A 19,777-nucleotide genomic window follows, 5' to 3' on the forward strand; every position below is an offset into this window, starting at 1 on the left:
CAATATTATTATCTGAGAGAATATATATAAATAAATATTTTTTTGTAATTATTTTTTTATTGTTCTTCTAAAAACACATTATATAGGCAGAGATCAGATAAAATCCTTTCAGAAAAAGTTGCTAGTGTTTTTATAGTACCTTGTTATTTAGAATATGTGGAACATCACTGTTCACACAGTAAATACAGATACAAATATTGTTTAGGTCACACATACGCAGACATCAAGGTGAACTGTCAGATAATTTTATTGTTATAGTGTACAACATTGATTGATGGTCATATTAACATACTACGGTGCTGCTATCTCTATTTCTGTACAACGCACCTGTAAACGCTTTGAAGTAGAAAAATACAAAAGCACACACACCGTTCATGATAACCAACAGAATAAACAGTGATTTATTTTTAGATTCGCTCATGTCTTCTTGTTTAGGAGCAAACAAACAAGAGAGCAATCGTTTTGGAACAGAAGCGAGGTGATTTTCAGGAACGTGCGTTTTGTACTATTCACCATCATGAAGAGATTTGGAATTGCACCTTTTTCTTTGCAACATTTTACAAAGCGTATTTTTAAACACATAATAGTTCAAAAAACAAATACAGTTCAGCAGGTCAAAGGTCAACTAGTCGGGCTGAAAGGGACTGAGGAATAAACTCGACGTTGCATCATCAAATGTCCAGTCATACAGTCCAAGAGGGTGTGAATAGGCTTACAATGTTCCTCATATTCTCTTTAGCAAATCAAGGGCATCTAATACAGTGGTAGAGTGCATGAGGTCCTGGGTTCAATCCCTGGCATCTCAAAGAGTGTCCGGCCCAGAACGACCACCATATTACGACTGTTCTCAGTCCCAGCTGATGGTCATGAAATGATGAATGATGAATGTGATTGTAAATCAGCGAGGGTGAGTTTGGTAATGGCTTCAACTAGACATGTTGAGTGGGGGAAGGGGCATAACAGTACATTTTGAGTAATATTGATAAGTTAAAACAGCTGAAATGATAGCCGACCCCTTTCCGATATCGTGTTTTACTGTGAAATGGGCCAGTCCTGCTTTCATACAGACTTGAACAAAAAAAACTGGATCAAAAGCTATAGGTTTAAAGACACAGTGTTACGAACTGATGTTTTTTGTAAGGCATGCATTCACAACAGCAGCCATTATAGCTCGTGTGGAAAGCGACAAGGGTTCTCACAGTAAGGTGTAGCTGTGGTTCGTTCATAACAAAGGGCCGCAGCAGTCAGGAGGGTCAAGGGCTGCCGGACTCTAAGCCTAAAGGGTTCTGGGCTTAAACTCCCAAGTATGCAGCCTCCCTATTCTTAGCCAGTCCTAGAGAACCATGGCCAGCAGCTACCTGCACCTGAATGAAATGGATCTGAATTTGCTGTAAGGGTAAATTATGCACCATTAACAGCTAGGGACTAATTTCAAGTGTATGGTTGACATGTGATAAAATCAATGGAAATGGTAACACACTTCCATGGATGCTTAGCGCACACAGAAAACAGAAATGTGGAAACAAGAACAAATAAATTACAAATTACAAATCTATTTTAACTTTGGGCATGATTCAGATGACTGGAAGATGAGGAATCTGATCAAAGTAATGGGCGACAAATGAGATACACTTTCTCACATACACTGCAAATACACACGCTCATATGCATGCTCCCACACACACACACACACACACACACACACACACACACACACACACACACACACGCGCGCACACACACTGCAAACACACACAGACACAAATATTCAAGGTGCTGGTATGTGCACAATAATGATTTACACAGCAACATAAAGAGAGTAAGCAGGGACATTTAACCTTTCTTCATTCCTCAAAATGACAACAAATTGGATAAGGCAACAAAACCAAAGTTAAAAAATATACAATCATAGAGGGGCAGAAATTGCATAAGTATCTTAATGCATATCCCTTGTCTTATCTACACAACAATGGACTTAGTTTGTAGGACGAGACAAAGCAGATACAAATACAAACAGCTGGTTCCTTTAGTCTCCACATCCGCACCAGTTAAATATCCGAGTTCCAACCTGTTCCAGCAGTGGCCACAAGGGGGTAGACATAGACCACTCCTCTGCCAGCAACAACTGCATCAATGTCTTTACTTACTGTAGCTAGCAACGGTGGAAAGTTAGATTCACTGATATCTCACGTCAGAATAATAATTTAAGAAGCTCCCGAAGACAAGTTAAGATCACCAAAATTTTGTTTTCAATTTTTTGCAACCTCCTCTACAGCACCTTTGCAATTTAAAAAGTTTAAAGTGTGTGAATAAAAAGCTACATTTAAATAAGCCATTGGTACATAAAGAGAGGTCCCTCCTTTTGCTACAGGAGTAGGAAGACGCAGAGGACCGCATATTGTTCATCAAATGAGAAAGCAGGATGCAAAATGAGATTTTAGAAGAACAGAACCCATATATAAACAGAAACCAGTTATTACTGCTTAGGCCCTACTCGTTCACTGTGGTTGACAAACACACATACATAAGGTTCATATTTAAAAATGCACAACTTCTAGAATAAAAGTCTGGCCTCATTTGTATCCTCCCAGTAGACCAAATGTACATAATTAAGGCATCATAAATGACAAAATAGCAAAAATTAAATCACGTCATAATTATTCTATTGTTCTAGATCATTCGAGGCACAGTGTAATTCCACCAAATCTAACACCGGTTAGAGTTCTGGTGTGTATTCGGTGAAATATCAGTTAAAAATGAAAAGTCTCCTCTCTCCAAAATGTTTTCACATCCACGTCCATCATCTCCCGTTTCAACCCCACGATTGGTTGAAGGCTGAGAGTGGGAGGGGCTTCGTGGTCTACTGTATTCTGTCTGGCCTCGGGGGGGCGCTGCTGCAGCTCTCTTCGTAGCTCGGAGGAGGTTCTGCACGGGGAGGAATGAGAGACAGAAGAAGAATGATGTAATCTGTAGATTATTTCCTTGTGGCTTAACTCCATCAAGTTAATCCTGGGCCATTGTCTGTAGATGACCCCTGAACTAAATAGTACAACTGGTCTCAACCCACCATTGGGGCCGTCATACAATACTTACACTTTATAGCGGAATAGTTGTATGGGTGTATGTGTGTTTGTATATATTTATATGTGTGTGTGTGTGTGTGTGTGTGTGTGTGTGTGTGTGTGTGTGTGTGTGTGTGTGTGTGTGTGTGTGTGTGTGTGTGTGTGTGTGTGTGTGTGTGTACCATGGGGGTAGTCAGAGCTGCTGTACTCCGGGGGTAGGATGAGGGAGCAGGAGGTGGGCATGGGCGTCGCGCTGCCCTCAGAGTAGAAGGGGACGGTGGCCCCCGTGGACACACAGAACAGCGGGGCTGCGCCCGAGGACTCCCCCCCCGGGCCCCCCAGCCCCCCGCCCCCCCCGCGCTGCCCGGGGGCGTGGCCGTAGGCGCTGGGGGACATGGTGGCGCTGGCCTGTCCCGACGGGTCCTGCTGGGAGTGGCTCTTGGTGGGGATCTCCTCGCTGGCCCCGGGGCCCGCCCCCCCGGCGGCCCCCCCGTCCCCGTCGTGGGGCTCGGCGGGCGGGGCGCTGGGGGTGATGCGGTCGGGGCTCTGGGTGCTGGGGTACTGGGAGGACGAGGCCAGGGAGCGGGAGCATGGCGACAGGGTCACCGCGATGTTACCGATGTAGATGGGCAGCGTGACCACCGCCTCGGGGGACCGCAACGACACCTGGGGGGGGGGGGGAGAGAGAGGGAGAGGGAGAGGGAGAGGGAGACAGAGAGAGACGTCATGGGGGAGAAAGAGAGAGAGAGGGGCGTCAAGGTTGAAGTCAGGTGGCCATCCTCGTTAGGTTGGGGCTTTTGAACGTTAGTTGTGTCAGTGTGCCCAAAATGTACTTTGATTAAATGCATTCGTTTTCGCGGTTATTCAGCCTCTTCTTCTCCTCCAGAAAAACACGACCGCATTGCATTGTGGTATACCGGAGTAACATGTAGGCTACAACATGTAGGCTACAACATGTAGGCTACAACATGTAGGCTACAGTGTGCCAGTGTGCATCAAAAAGCATAAAAATAGAGCTTGTATATCAAATCCAAACCCCCTGCCGGGCTAAGCCCAGCCTGTCCTCAAATCCTAGTGAGGCCAGTGCCTCCGACCCAGATAGTGTTTAGATCCAAGATGGCCGCCCAGTGAACGAGGCCCATTAAAAGTGATGTGACATGTAGATGGTAACCATACAGACAGCCATGTCTGTGCCGCTCGAGTCTTAACCAATGGAAGGATCGCTGGAGTTCAAACTATCTAAATTCTATCAGCCTACAAAGATATAATACAAAAAGTAGATAACAAATACAAATTAAATTAAAGAATTTATCATAAAAATAAACCATTCACGCATAATTAAATACAACAAAAATGATAACAAAATATATAAAATAATGACGATAAATACATAAACATAAACAAATAAAATGTGTGAATGAATAAAGACGTTATAAATGCTAAATGAGCCGGTGTCTCTGACCTGGATGAAGTAGTCCACCTCTATGAGGCCGCAGCAGGCCAGCGCTGACTGGGGGAGGGGCGGGACGATGATCTGCTCCCGCCACTCAGCGTGTTTCCCCGCCTTCACCCCCGCCCCCTCCACCTCCGCGATGGTCCGCAGGTCGTACAGCGGCCGCTTCGTCCGATAGGTCACTTTCTGGGGGGGACAGAAACACACGCATGACATTTAAATGTCCATTTAGGGCATTTAGCAGATGCTTTTATCCAAAGCGACCTTCAATAAGTACATCTGTCAGAAGAAAGTGAAACAATATATTGCAGTCGGTACAGTAAGGATGGTTATAGAACAAGTGCAAAGACCTGACAATCGCTAGGTTAACCCATTCCCTGGATATAACTGTATGATAGCTACCTGTATGAGGCTGGCCAATAGGAAGCCCTGTATGATAGCTACCTGTATGAGGCTGGCCAATAGGAAGCCCTGTATGATAGCTACCTGTATGAGGCTGGCCAATAGGAAGCCCTGTATGATAGCTACCTGTATGAGGCTGGCCAATAGGAAGCCCCGCATGATAGTAACCTGTACAAGGCTGGCCAATAGGAAGCCCTGTATGATAGTTACCTGTATGAGGCTGGCCAATAGGAAGCCCTGTATGATAGCTACCTGTATGAGGCTGGCCAATAGGAAGCCCCGCATGATAGTAACCTGTACAAGGCTGGCCAATAGGAAGCCCTGTATGATAGTTACCTGTATGAGGCTGGCCAATAGGAAGCCCTGTATGATAGTTACCTGTATGAGGCTGGCCAATAGGAAGCCCTGTATGATAGTTACCTGTATGAGGCTGGCCAATAGGAAGCCCTGTATGATAGTTACCTGTATGAGGCTGGCCAATAGGAAGCCCTGTATGATAGTTACCTGTATGAGGCTGGCCAATAGGAAGCCCCGCATGATAGTAACCTGTACAAGGCTGGCCAATAGGAAGCCCTGTATGATAGTTACCTGTATGAGGCTGGCCAATAGGAAGCCCCGCATGATAGTAACCTGTACAAGGCTGGCCAATAGGAAGCCCTGTATGATAGCTACCTGTATGAGGCTGGCCAATAGGAAGCCCCGCATGATAGTAACCTGTACAAGGCTGGCCAATAGGAAGCCCTGTATGATAGTTACCTGTATGAGGCTGGCCAATAGGAAGCCCTGTATGATAGTTACCTGTATGAGGCTGGCCAATAGGAAGCCCTGCATGATAGCTACCTGTATGAGGCTGGCCAATAGGAAGCCCCGCATGATAGTAACCTGTACAAGGCTGGCCAATAGGAAGCCCTGTATGATAGTTACCTGTATGAGGCTGGCCAATAGGAAGCCCTGTATGATAGCTACCTGTATGAGGCTGGCCAATAGGAAGCCCTGTATGATAGTTACCTGTATGAGGCTGGCCAATAGGAAGCCCTGTATGATAGCTACCTGTATGAGGCTGGCCAATAGGAAGCCCGGCATGATAGTAACCTGTACAAGGCTGGCCAATAGGAAGCCCTGTATGATAGTTACCTGTATGAGGCTGGCCAATAGGAAGCCCTGTATGATAGTTACCTGTATGAGGCTGGCCAATAGGAAGCCCTGTATGATAATTACCTGTATGAGGCTGGCCAATAGGAAGCCCTGTAGAATAATAACCTGTATGAGGCTGGCCAATAGGAAGCCCTGTATGATAGTTACCTGTACAAGGCTGGCCAATAGGAAGACCTGTATGATAGCTACCTGTACGAGGCTGGCCAATAGGAAGCCCTGTATGATAGTTACCTGTATGAGGCTGGCCAATAGGAAGCCCTGTATGATAATTACCTGTATGAGGCTGGCCAATAGCAAGCCCTGTATGATAGTTACCTGTATGAGGCTGGCCAATAGGAAGCCCTGTATGATAGTTACCTGTATGAGGCTGGCCAATAGGAAGCCCTGTATGATAGTTACCTGTATGAGGCTGGCCAACACAGAGCCCGTGTCCTTCCCAGACTTGTTGTGTATCTCGGTGGCCAGTCGGACCACCTGACCGGGGGTATAGCCCCTCAGGTCGCTGCAGGCCCTCAGCATCACCGTCCCGGTCTTGACCAGCAGGTAGGTGAACTTCTTGGTGGTCACCGCATGGTTGGGTTGCTGGGGGAAAGTATGACGTTGTCACTGTTTGCCGTTGGGTTAAAGATGCTGCAGGTTCGATTGAAGAGCTATTACTGGAGTGTAATTTGTTAGAAAGGGCCAAGTCATCCCTCAGCTATCAGTTTGGAGTTGACCCAACCGTCTCTACATGAGAACACTTCGATTTCAGACCACATCCGTCTTCTGACCAATCAGGGCCTCTCTTCCTGGATTCCAGGAAACCTTTGTGCCTGTCAATCACAGTTGTGTGAAATGCAACCCCGACGTTGGGAGTGAGGTTGGTACTCTGGGGCCCAAGTGTCACTCTGCAACATGAGGTTCACTCCTATTTGGTGTTCTTATGTTCAGGAGCGATGTGATATCGGAGTGTGTGTGGCTGAGGGGGAAGAGTGGGAGAGTGGGTGAAGGGGTAGGGTTTCAATTAGATTGAAGCGAGGGAAAGAATGAATCACAGTTGGTTGATTGGCGAAATCCAATAAGGTGCCATCTTGATAATGACTGGCCCCATAAATGGTTCGATTAGTATGAAGGAGATTCCACTCTGATCTCCTCGCCCTCCTCCTGTCTCGCCCTCCACTCCACTCTCCCCCCTTTCCCCTCTCTCCCAAGGTCTCCCCCCTCCTCTTATCTCCTCGCCGTTCCTGAGTCATGTCGCAAATAAAGGCTAAACTCCACAGCTTTTATCAGGAAGCAGGTTATAAAAGGTATTCATGGAGCAATGACGGAGTATAAAGTGGATCCTAGTGTGAGTGAATGAGGACACAGCTTTCAGAAGCTGGTCTGGCGAAACAAAAGATCAGTATAAAAAGGAAATGATGGAGCTGTCGCCTCATTTACCTTGGAAGACTTTAAGCATCCTTTGTAATCTATCGGAAGTGCTTCCTTCATTTTTTTTTCTTATATTTTCTAATATTCGATTTTTAAATCATCTTTATATATTGGACAAAAAAAGAACACGGCTAGTTCTGTTGACAAGAGGCAGAGACATCCTCAATACATCTACATTAACCACAAAGCTCTTACCTCAATGTCTGGGACTTCGTTGAGGTTGAGCAGATTGAGCAGGTAGAAGGGCTTCTGGGCTTTGTAGTCCTTCGAAAAGCGAGGCGTATCGATGAAAGCTTTTATGCGGTAAACAATCTTCCCGAAGGGGCCTTCAAATGAAGTCGGTACTGCAGCTGGAAATAGATAGCAGAGAATTTATAAATATATTAAAGTAGAGTAGAGCAAAAGGAGATTAGATAACTGTACTGCAGAGAAGAATTAATTAAATTACATAAGATCTTATTCAATTTGATTATTTAAATATTAACTTTGTTCAGAATGGAATAGTTTCGATTTGATTCGAGACAGAGGAGGATGCTTAGAGTTATAGTGAATCATCATTCTTATTTTCCCATAAAAGGCCCATTCCAGGTATAAAACAAGCCACAGGGTGAAACTAAACCGGGAGGGATGGTCATAATCCCTGCTTGTGATTACATTTGAGATAATAGAAGTACTCAGAGCGTTGCGGCCATTCCACTGACATGTTGTAAACGGCACAAAAACTGTTTTAGTTGGTTCTAGATGATTCAAGTTTCTAGCTTCTAGTCCAGCTGCCAAACTCATCCTCCTCAAGCGTATCCTTCCATGATCTGGGTCATGACATGAAGAAACAGCTCACTGAAAACCGGTGGACGTAGTGGAGTTAAATACCATCGACTGTGTAACACTGTGCCTGGTGTTACCCATCTGAACCCTTGTGATATTTGACGTTGTCTTTGGACAATTAATTCCTATTTCAACAGAGATCGGTCTGGTGTTGTGATCCGACTTATGTCCCAGAGGATTAGCCTGCATGACGAGAGATGTTTAGAGCTAGAGAGAGTGAGAGCGTGCAAGAGACAATAAACTGAAGCACTATAGTGCTGCCAGTGCCTCTCTCCCATCTGCAAGCTAAGCCTGAGAACGGCATAAAGCTTTTTTTATTTGTTCAATCATGATTCAATGAATAAGCGAGTTTAGTTGTCTAGCACGTAGTCATGTGTGATGAAGAAACCCTGCCATTTCCCACTCTCCTGACGGTTAAGATCTAACATTTTATACCCGCTGCATGGGTCCAAAGCATGCACTGTATACAACAAGTCTAACAGCGAGACCTGATGCAGGAGAACCACAGCAGATAACACAGGCATCCCACAAAGCATTTCCTCTCTCCTTTCCTGGTGCTGGCTGGCCTAAATCCAGAGCACTACCCCCCTGGTTATCTGATCGTCCTTATCGGGCCAGGCTTCCAGAGCTGCCCAGTCCTATCAGCCGACGCCTAGCTCCAGCCTCTCTCTCTGTATGGAGGGCCCTCCCTGTCCCCCAGCCCAGAGACCAGCACAGTACGCAGCACCCACTGCAGTCTGCCGCAGTCTCCTGCCACCAGGAACACTCCCAGAATGCTGGGGATCAGGCTGTTGGCCTTTAAATCCCGGTATCCTACGGTCCACCTTAAATGTACACTGAAGTTGTGCTAAATGTATCACGAAATATATGCTATACATATGTATAAGTATAGTATAAGTATTCTGAACGGATAAACATATCCTAAATGTAACGTAAATATATCATCCTATACATGTATCCTAAAAGTGACCTAAACGTTTTGTTAATGTATCCAAAATATAAATTAAATCTGTCCTTCATGTATGCTAAAGGAATCATAAATGCAATCTCGATGCATCACTGACTCAACTCATACTAAATGCATCCTTTTTGAATGAATCCTTAAGTTGTCCTTTTCTCAACGGATGATATATTTGGTAAACGACTGCAATGTCTGACAGCATCGTTCCGCTGTATTGAAGTTGGATCAATTTCTCCCAAAGAGACCAGTTCAACGCTCGGGTCAACCATGGCTCAGCGGGGAGGACATTTTCAAGAAGAATATTGATAACACATTAGGGGCATCTTCAAGTAATCTCTCCCTCCTAGCTCCCCCTTTCACGACTTGTTGAACTTTAAAACAGGAAAACCAGCCTGTGAAAGAGGGCCTTGGATTATTGACCCAAAGCAAATATCCTGATACTAAGGATTGATCTATTGGTACATTGTTTGGTTTGGTTTGACTAGTGCCCACACGAGCTGTGCACACCACGTTGTCCCAGAAAGGCCTTGTGTACTTTAAGCTGCAAAGCAAACACACGTATTGTCTAGCACGGGGCCAAAACGGTGTGGCATGACCATGTTGGTACACACAGCTTAAATACCTTTTAGGTAGGCATTACACCTCCCTTGCACTGTACAAACACCTGGCAGCATGTCTGGGCTTACACCACAAAACCATTACTTGGTTCTGGAAACATTGACTTGGGGTGGGGGGCGGGGGGGAGATTGAGATAGGACATTTTTACACACGTTTCTAATCCTGACCCTGCCTCACGTCAGAAACACCTCAAGAACAGAGACCAAGGAGGTAAGGAGGGGGAGGGGGGGGGGGGGGGGGGTTGCGGGGAATTGCTGGTCTTATCACACTCATCGTAAAGAGGTGCTGGTATATTCAGCACTACTATTTGACATGATTTAGGCTAACATAACATAAAACAGCCCAGAGGTTATTGCGTGAGAGCAGCGGACACTTCCCTGTGTTGTGAGTTTCTGAAGTGGGCCTCAACAAGAAAATAAGTTATATATCGTTATACTAAAGTTTATGTCGATATATATGTCATTCAGGAGCAGGAAGAAGTTGGGTATCTAGATCACGGACCCCAAGAGATGAGGCTGAGGGCATTGGGGGGATTGAACCCAGGACCTTTGGGGTGGGAGTTGAACGGTTCTTGCTCTCGTCAGTGAGTTAATAAAGGTTAAGTTAATAAAGGACTTCCTGTAGTTTCACCTGCGATGGATCAAGTAACGGTACAAGGCTACTTTAACTCCAGTTTAATTAGAATATTGAGACACTTCCTTTACTCGTGGAATAATTATCTTGGACTTTGTGTTGAACTACATTTTCCACATAACATTCCAATGAGTATTAGTGTATTCATTAATCATTCGTATGGCGACACATTAGTGCCATAATTCACTAATGTGATAAAAGATGCATTCGGGCGTATTATATAATTCCACACGCGTAGATATTAACTGCGAGCGCGCAAATGATCTCTGCGCGAGCAAAACAGCCTCTCGCGCGCGCAAATGACCTCAGCGCACGCAAAACAGCCTCTCGCACGCGCAAATTACCTCAGCGCGCGCAAAACCTCTCGCGAAAGATGTTTTTACGCTCTCGCTCAAATTTAATTTTGGCACTATGGGGGAGGGAACCAAGGCAGGGCGGGCTTTCCTATGATTGGCCGTTTCTGATGCACGATATTTGATTGACAGCCCTCCTCAGCCCTCCTCTCATTCAATTCTGAATTGTACAGTAAATGGCTGAAACGATAGTTACTTATTGTAACTCTAGATTCTATGAGTAAAGGCGCAGCCTTTTAAGGCTATCGCTATTGGGTTATCCCATAGGCGTGAGCCGTAGCACTGAACATTTTGTAATCCCCGACCACCAACAGCGTGGGCCTCAATTACGTCCGCGTGAGGCGTGCCTCAACGACGTCCGCATTTCGCAGATATAGTCGGGCGCCGGCGGACATTCTGCTCCCAATCTGCTCCTTCAGCTATTTAAAGGACAATGAGGCCGACACTTCTATGGCCGATTCTATGAGTATAGGCTGCGCCTATACTGGAGTTACAATACGTAACTATCGTTTCAGCCATTTACTGTACAATTCCGAATTGAATGAGAGGAGGGCTGAGGAGGGCTGTCAATCAAATATCGCGCTTCAGAAACGGCCAATCATAGGAAAGCCCGCCCTGCCATGGTTCCCTCCCCCATAGTGCCAAAATTAAATTTGAGCGAGAGCGTAAAAACATCTTTCGCGAGAGGTTTTGCGCGAGCTGAGGTAATTTGCGCGCGCGAGAGGCTGTTTTGCGCGCGCTGTGGTAATTTGCGCTTGCGAGAGGCTGTTTTGCGCGTGCAGAGATCATTTGCGCGCTCGCAGTTAATATCTACACGTGTGGAATAATATAATACGCCCGAATGCATCTTTTATCACGTTAGTGAATTATGGCACTAATGTGTCGCCATATTCGGAGGATACTACCAGGAAATAATTAACCACAAGCTGCTCGTCAAACCTTACTTAACCAAAAGGTTCATACGAGGTCATGGAGACAAAACAAGTGTTCTTTTTTTAATACTGATAGTATCGTTACATCCAGTACTTTACTGGTTTAATCTGAACCAGTCAAACTGGGCGTGGTTACGCAAGTCTTTTCTTTCCCCCTCCATTGTCGTGTAGCAACAACAGCTAAGAGTCTGGCAGTGGCTCTGTTACCGTGGCGATGTCCACTTCCACAGGAAATACGACCTGGATGGACCTATTAATAACAGGCCGTCTTATTGGGTTATCAGCGTGTGCACAGATGCACGGTCATGGAACAGCGAGGGTGTGTGTGTGTGTGTGTGTGTGTGTGTGTGTGTGTGTGTGTGTGTGTGTGTGTGTGTGTGTGTGTGTGTGTGTGTGTGTGTGTGTGTGTGTGTGTGTGTGTGTGAGCGGCGGCCCTCCCACAGGGTAAACACGGTGAGGTCATACCTGGGATGGCAAACTGGAACGGGAAGCTGTGCTCTCCTGCGGTCAGCGTTCCTGTCGGGGAACACAAAACACACACACGCTGTCACACACTGGGTGTTTGGATTTCATGAATAGAGATGTATCCTTCAAAACAACAGGAAGCCATTGCAGGGTATCTATTTGTGCTGGGAATTGTCACTTCTTATCCTTTCATGGTTGGTTTTCTCTATTTACAGTGAGAGGTGAAGGATGTTGTTTCTGGCTCTGTGGTTTGGGGACAGGACCTTTTAAACAATGGCAAAGCTTGAAATGTGTGTTTGTGTAACACTTTACAGATTGTTATGGGCTTCAGTCCTTTTCATAGAAAGGACAATGAAGATCGTGTGAGGAAAGTTAGAGCAAGAAAAGAGATAGGAATGAGACCAAGCAGGAATCAAACCTGTGGCCACGACAAGGTGTGTTGTTGACGTGGTCAGTAAACCAGCGGGTTGAGCCACTCAGCCTGTTCCTCTGTCTGTGTGCGTGTGCGTGTGCGTGTGCGCGCGCGTGTGTGTGTGTGTGTGTGTGTGTGTGTGTCCATGCCAGAGCCAGTGTAAATACACGTGTTGCTGTTTATTTAAACTTCACACTGAAAGGCTAGCCGGTTGGAGTGCTGCCACCCCGTGGGTGCGGGCCTCTTGTGCTCCGCAGGATGAGGTTACACTGTTCAAACACTGCCCTCCGGCTGAACCATACCCCAGCCCTGTCAACGGTATCAACACCAACCGCATTCCCAGTGTACCGCCGTTACCTGGGTTACGCAACGAAAGGTGTTACAGGGGTCGTTTCCATCTGACGTCTATTGAGGTTTGCCGAGTGCATTGCCCTCAGTGTTCCCCCCTCGTTGTTCACTGAGAAACGTACATTGCAAGGTGATACGTAGTCAACAGTCTCATGCTGTGTAACATTATGTTGTGTTTCGTAAGTTCCATTAGGTTACGTTGCATTTCACTGGTACATTATGTCCGATTATGTTTGATTATGATCCATACATTACGTTCTGCTATTTTACTTTAGGCTACGTTACAGTATGCCGTGTGACGGAACGTTACATTTACGCTACGTGTTACGTTGCATTGTGTTACATTACATTGTTACCTTTACGTTTCATCACGTGGCATTTGTGTTAAATGATGACCCATTACTGTAGGTAATGTTACCTTACATTATATTTACATAAAACACATTTCAACATGTATATTTACGCGGAGAAAATATAAACCACAGCCCCCAGCATTGATTAGCCAACAGGTAACCGTCCGTTGGCCGGGTCTCATGGGGTGTGGGGCTGGCTGGCTGGGGGGTCCTTATGATCTACAGAGCGGGGTCCCTGCAGGTGGGGCCAAGGAGCCGCCTGGAGAACGAGGGGTCTGCAGTGTGCGGTGGGAGGCGCACACCCTCTGAACCCCGCTGACGACGGGAGGGTGGCTCACAGAGGAGGAGGACGGTGACGAAGGACCCTCCGGATGAGGGACCACACCGCCATGCTGTTGCTAGGCAACGTAGCCAGAGCAGCAGAACAGCTCCTGCATTTTGAAGTCTGGCCAGTTATTGTGTGCAGTGATGTTGGGGGGGGGGGGGGGGGGGGGGGGGATGGTACTGGCCTGATGGAGAGGAAGAGGGTCGTGGATGGTGATGAGGCAGACGGATGATGCCTGAGAGGTTCAGCTTCACGTTAGGACAAATAATATGACATGATAAAGGTAGTTTGGTGGTGGCTTTTATCCAAAGATTAACAAGCTGTGAGTGATTACAATTCTAACAAGGATATCAGCCAGTGAGAATGTAACCCCTAATGCTGGCCGGTTTAAATATTTGTCGCCATAGGACCAAGATAAATTATTTGATTAAAATGTATACTGCATCGGAATGCAGGGATGAATATACAAGGATGGATCTTCAGTATAATCTCTGCTGGATATCTCGTCTCTTCCTCATCTTCCCACAAGCGTCCTATCCGTTTGTGACATCACAAGTGGGAGAGTCTGCCTGGATGAGTACTGTGGGCCAGTCGCAGCACGGCTGATACAACCCAAGCCGTCGCTCTCTGGACTCAAACAGCCGCAGCTGGACCAGGAGAAGCCACTTCCCAGCAGAGTTAATCAATGACTTACGAGATGTAGGACTAGGAGGGGGGCCGGCAGCCATCGAGCAGAGCCAGAGTGCACCTCCCCTGCTCAGTCCGACTCTCTCTCGGTAAACTGCTCCTTCTCTGATGTGTGTCTCCCTTTTTAGTCCATTGAAGTAACCCTTTTCTTTTTTATGGAATATGATGAGTATTATTGTGTGTGTGTGTGTGTGTGTGTGTGTGTGTGTGTGTGTGTGTGTGTGTGTGTGTGTGTGTGTGTGTGTGTGTGTGTGTGTGTGTGTCTGTGTGTCTGTGTGGGTGTGTGTACATGAGGGCCAGAGAGGTCTATGTGGTTGATTAAATATCAACTGATTAGTTCTTGTAACCCATTATTGACTTTGATCAAATGAGTAAATTAACTAACTTGACCTTGAGATCCCCAGTCTTTCAGAGGAACACTTTGTTAAAGTCTGACATCATGAGATTTACATTTTTAATTATTCAAGGGGATTGAGTGAAATAATTAATCATCATTGACAAGGGTTCCATGCAGAGATCAAAAGGGAGAGACAATTTGGGGCAGTGAGCTGTCATCATGTACTGTGACGATGTCATTATCTAGTGTTGTGTCACGGGGCAGTGTGCTGTCATCATGTGGTCTGACAATGTCATGATCTAGTGTTGTGTCACGGGGCAGTCTGCTGTCATCATGTACTGTGACGATGTCATAAAGTACTGTAATGTCATGAGATCTGTGATTTTGCTCATAAAAAAAAACATGGGTTATGACAACAATCTTGACAACATAGACTAATTGAACAGTCAGGGAAAAGTCAACCAAACGACTCCATTAGGGAATAAGGATCGTAACGAAGCAAAGTGAGCCCATTAGGAACACATCACACGCAATAATGTCTACGTCATCATCCCTCACAATAAAGCTCTCTCCGTCTACAAATCTGCGCCTACTGTATTCTCACATCAGGTAATCAAACAATGACTGTTTAATTGACAACCCGTCAGTTTGATGTTGGTGTGTGGAATGATAACGACACATCTCTGTGTGTCAACTTTGTGACAGTGCCGTGGAAAAGGATTAGGAACACAGTAGTCATAACACAACAAAACCGGTTATCTTGTCACGGTTCGAGCGCTCCGGCTTTCACGCTCCAGTGGCCATCGCTGACTTCCCTCCAATCCTGCCCTCAGTGCACTTTTAACAGAAACTTTCATGCATGCCTGTCGCATTTGATCATTCACAACCACACACGCACACAGGAAGAGGAGGAAGCTTGCGTTTGCAGACTTTGCGTGCGTGAAATCACCGTCTGTGAAATGAGTGATTCTATCCCTGTGATCTTGTTACAGTAACTTTCTACCCATTGTGGTCGGTTGGTTTCGTTCCTGTCAGTGTTTGTAACTTCCCTCTATGTTTACCTCTGTTTACCGCTCGTGGACGACTCTTCCTAACGTGCTTTGACTCTTCGTGGGTTCTATCCCTGCGATTGGGTCCGCTCCTCTCCCTGACTCGGCCCTGTCGCATTTCTACCCGCTTGATCATCGGTGACTGTTGAATGCTGACCAACAGCTGGCGAGAGCTGGCAGAGGGCCAGAATCTGTCTCTCCTCCATGATGGGGAGGAGAGGGGGGAGTATTTTCTGGGTGATTAGGGCTTAGGTTCGGATGGACGGACCGGCTGCTGCTGCTGCTGCTGCTGCTGCTGCTGCTGCTGCTGCTGCTGCTGCTGCTGCTGCTGCTGCCGCCATTACCCCCCATAGAAGGTGAAACGCAATGCCGGGTTCCTGCAGATTCTTGCAGATTGTGAAGCGGGCCAATCAGGTGATTGGGTTGATCAGGGTCACATGATCGACGGGGGAGACGCCCCGTATTTAGACAAAATGAATGCCGCCAGCTGTGAGGGCGATGAGTCATTACAAGCCATTTTGATTTAAACGAGGCCACTTGTGTCATCACAAGTGGGAGTGTCCACACCCAGATGTGTCCCGGATGGTTCAGCCCCTCAGTCCTCTCTGCTTGTGGCCTAAACCAACCAGAAGGCTACAGATAGTTTTTTGAAATGGATGGTCTAAGGCTTAAGCAACATCACATCTGGTGGTAAACCAGAGGCTGTTTGAGGTCATGTTCACAGCGATGAGTGTGAGTCTCACCCCCCCTGAGGTATGAAACCATACAGCCACTAGTGTGTCTGTGTTCCCACGAGGTGCGATGTTTTCCCCCGTGCATGACCCTATTGATATTGTGCTGTGAAACTGGGAAATGTTTTCAAGTCATGAGCCTCACACCCAAAATAACCCACAATTGAAAAAAGACAAGAGAGGAGAATAGAGAACAGAGGGAGAGGGGAGAAGAGGACAAGAGGGGAACACAGACGGACACCTCCTACCTTTGTCGGCGACAGACAGGGTACTGTTGAAGTACTGCTCGGACAGTGTCCACGATGTATCGTTCAGCTTGTTGGAAATCCCACACGACCCATGGCAGTTCACCTTAATTGCTGGAGAGAGAGGGAGAGAGACAGGGACACAGAGAGAGATTGTGAGGGAGACACTTATAGGCCAACAGACTGCACAAGTCCATTTATCATTTTGTTCAGGCAATAACTTCACACTCAAGTACTGCCAAATCAGAGCAATTTTCTGATACTCATTTTTCATTTGCACCTCTGTATTTATTGTGTTGCTTAGCAACAGCCTCTCTAGGGTGGACTCTCATCCATAAACTCAGTCGTCTCCTTCTCTTTAAAACAACACAACGCCGGAATCAACCCACACACACACGCACACACACACACACACACACACACACACTCATCCACACACACACACGGTTTCAGTTTTTTTATTGTGATAATGTATGCACTGCAACACCTTATGAAGAGCACATCAAAAGATGTGGCATCATGCAGCGGACCAATCCAAGCTCACAGAGCAGAACTTGTCCGTTGTTATCTAATGAATGTGGATCCATCATCGGACTCTCATCAACAGACAACACTGGGTCTTTGTACTGTATAGAAATGTATGTCAGCATATAGCAGAGGCTGAACAACACTGTTAAACAAAACACTGTCGCAGAAAAGTCTTTAAAAAGGGACCCTATTTTACTCAAAGCTATCAGGGTGATTTGTAATTATCCATTTGTGACATCACAAGTTTGGAGTGTCAACGAAGACGCACGACAGATATATCGATAAAGAACTTGGGTGGTATAACCGACAGATATTCTACCACTTGTAATGTCACAAGGGGTTTAGTGTTATCCTGCACGGGTAACGGATCTCTGTAGATAATGGAGGGATGGAGGACAACCTCATACCAGAGCTCTCTTCTGGTGTGTGTGTGTGTGTGTGTGTGTGTGTGTGTGTGTGTGTGTGTGTGTGTGTGTGTGTGTGTGTGTGTGTGTGTGTGTGTGTGTGTCTGTGCGTGTTAGTTTCTCCTCCTCCTTCTTAGCCTGGTTCCCACATAATCATGTTCCCTGCTGACCCAGCAGCTCCATACAGTTTATTCATACACATCACACACACACACACACACACACACACACACACACACACACACACACACACACACACACACACACACACACACACACACACACACACACACACACACACACACACACACACACACACACAGGGGAGTGGCTGCACTCTAGTGTCACTGAGCAACAAAAGCGTTGACGGCTTCTTATTCCATGTTTGATTTAGTGACAGACAGAGAGGCCGATAGACGCAAGATATTTCTGATCCGTATTGCCTGAGGAACACACACACACACACACACACACACACACACACACACACACACACACACACACACACACACACACACACACACACACACACACACACACACACACACACACACACACACACACACACACACAGAGCAGACACACTGACTCAAACACACAGAGCAGATGGTGAGTTGACACCTTTTTAGAGGAAGTGAGGGCTGTGGGGCGAATGTTGGTGGGCATCCAACAGTCACCATGATTATGGTTCAAAAGAACAAACATCTGAAATATCGGCTAATATCAGACTCAGAGTACACTTTGCTGAGGGAGCAGAGACCCTTTTAGAAGGCCATTCCTTAAGTACATTAGCGATGAGGAGGATGAGGTCTTAATGGCCACAAAGACATCGATGGAATAAACGCCGGTTCAAACCGGTCTGAGTAACTCCATGCGTCACAACCTCTCCCGACCAATAGGAAGGCTCTTGGGTCCTTGATGCCATTGTCAAAAGATTTAATTAGTGTGTTTTTTGGTCTGTGTTCATCCGCGAGTCGTCACGTGGGTATTTAACCCCCTGAATTAATTAAACAACGAGAAATTTAACTAACGTTCAGAAAGACGCACCAATTAATCAGAGCTTGATGAGGAGCGCCCAAATTAATAACCCGAACACAATGAACATTAACCAGCGGCGTGCGGAACATTCTAGCGTCTAACCAAACAAAGACCCGGGGCGCCGGAGAGCCAGAGGCCCGGCGGAGGGAGTCGCCCCGCCGGGCGGGCTGGACGCGCTCCAAGTCCATTTCCTGGTTCAGGCTCTCAGACAGATGGGAGCGGGGGCGTCACGGCCCACCCCGCTGGCTGGGGGCGCAAGGAGGAGGAGAAACACGAGGAGGAGGAGGAGGAGGGGGGGGGGGGGGAGGAGGAGGAGAGGGAGGAGGGGGGGGGGGAGGAGGTGAGGGAGGAGGAGGAGAGGGAGGAGGTGAGGGAGGAGGAGGAGGAGGAGGAGGTGAGGGAGGAGGTGAGGGAGGAGGAGGAGGTGAGGGAGGAGGAGGAGGAGGAGGAGGAGGAGGAGGAGGAGGAGGTGAGGGGGAGGAGGAGGAGGTGAGGGAGGAGGAGGAGGAGAGGGAGAAGGAGGGGGGGGAGGAGGGGGTGAGGGAGGAGAAGGAGGGGGGGAGGAGGAGGAGGGGGGGGAGGAGGGAGGAGGAGGAGGAGGTGAGGGAGGAGGAGGAGGAGGAGAGGGAGGAGGTGAGGGAGGAGGAGGAGGAGGAGGTGAGGGAGGAGGAGGAGGAGGAGGTGAGGGAGGAGGAGGAGGAGAGGGAGGAGGTGAGGGAGGAGGAGGAGGAGGAGAGGGAGGAGGTGAGGGAGGAGGAGGAGGAGGAGGAGGAGGAGGTGAGGGAGGAGGAGGAGGAGGAGGAGGAGAGGGAGGAGGAGAGGGAGGAGGAGGAGGAGGAGGAGAGGGAGGAGGAGGAGGAGGAGGAGGAGAGGGAGGAGGAGGAGGAGGAGGAGGTGAAACTAGAGGAGGAGAGGGAGGAGGAGGGGGAGGAGGGGGAAGAGAGAGCCCACAACAGGCGATACCAGGCGGTAATTAGAAATGCTACCCACGGCATGTGTGCTGTGATGTATTTTGCATTTGTACATCTCTGATTATTCATGCATACTACAG

General features: G+C 47.2%; 1 protein-coding gene across 1 annotated transcript in view; it reads right to left on the bottom strand.

Moving 5' to 3' along the window:
- Positions 1-231: 231 nt before the first annotated feature.
- Positions 232-19,777, bottom strand: part of arrdc1b (arrestin domain containing 1b) — a 32,918-nt gene continuing 13,372 nt past the window's right edge. Inside the window, exons 2-8 of the mRNA XM_060037970.1 lie at positions 16,760-16,870; positions 12,270-12,320; positions 7,678-7,832; positions 6,472-6,654; positions 4,525-4,701; positions 3,245-3,728; positions 232-2,925 (exon numbers count right to left, since the gene is read on the bottom strand). Of these exons, the coding sequence (XP_059893953.1) occupies positions 2,861-2,925; positions 3,245-3,728; positions 4,525-4,701; positions 6,472-6,654; positions 7,678-7,832; positions 12,270-12,320; positions 16,760-16,870 (1,226 nt within the window). The 3' untranslated portion in view covers positions 232-2,860. The remainder of the gene's footprint in view (positions 2,926-3,244; positions 3,729-4,524; positions 4,702-6,471; positions 6,655-7,677; positions 7,833-12,269; positions 12,321-16,759; positions 16,871-19,777) is intronic.

Source organism: Gadus macrocephalus, chromosome 19, assembly GCF_031168955.1.
Source record: "Gadus macrocephalus chromosome 19, ASM3116895v1".
NCBI lineage: Eukaryota > Metazoa > Chordata > Actinopteri > Gadiformes > Gadidae > Gadus > Gadus macrocephalus.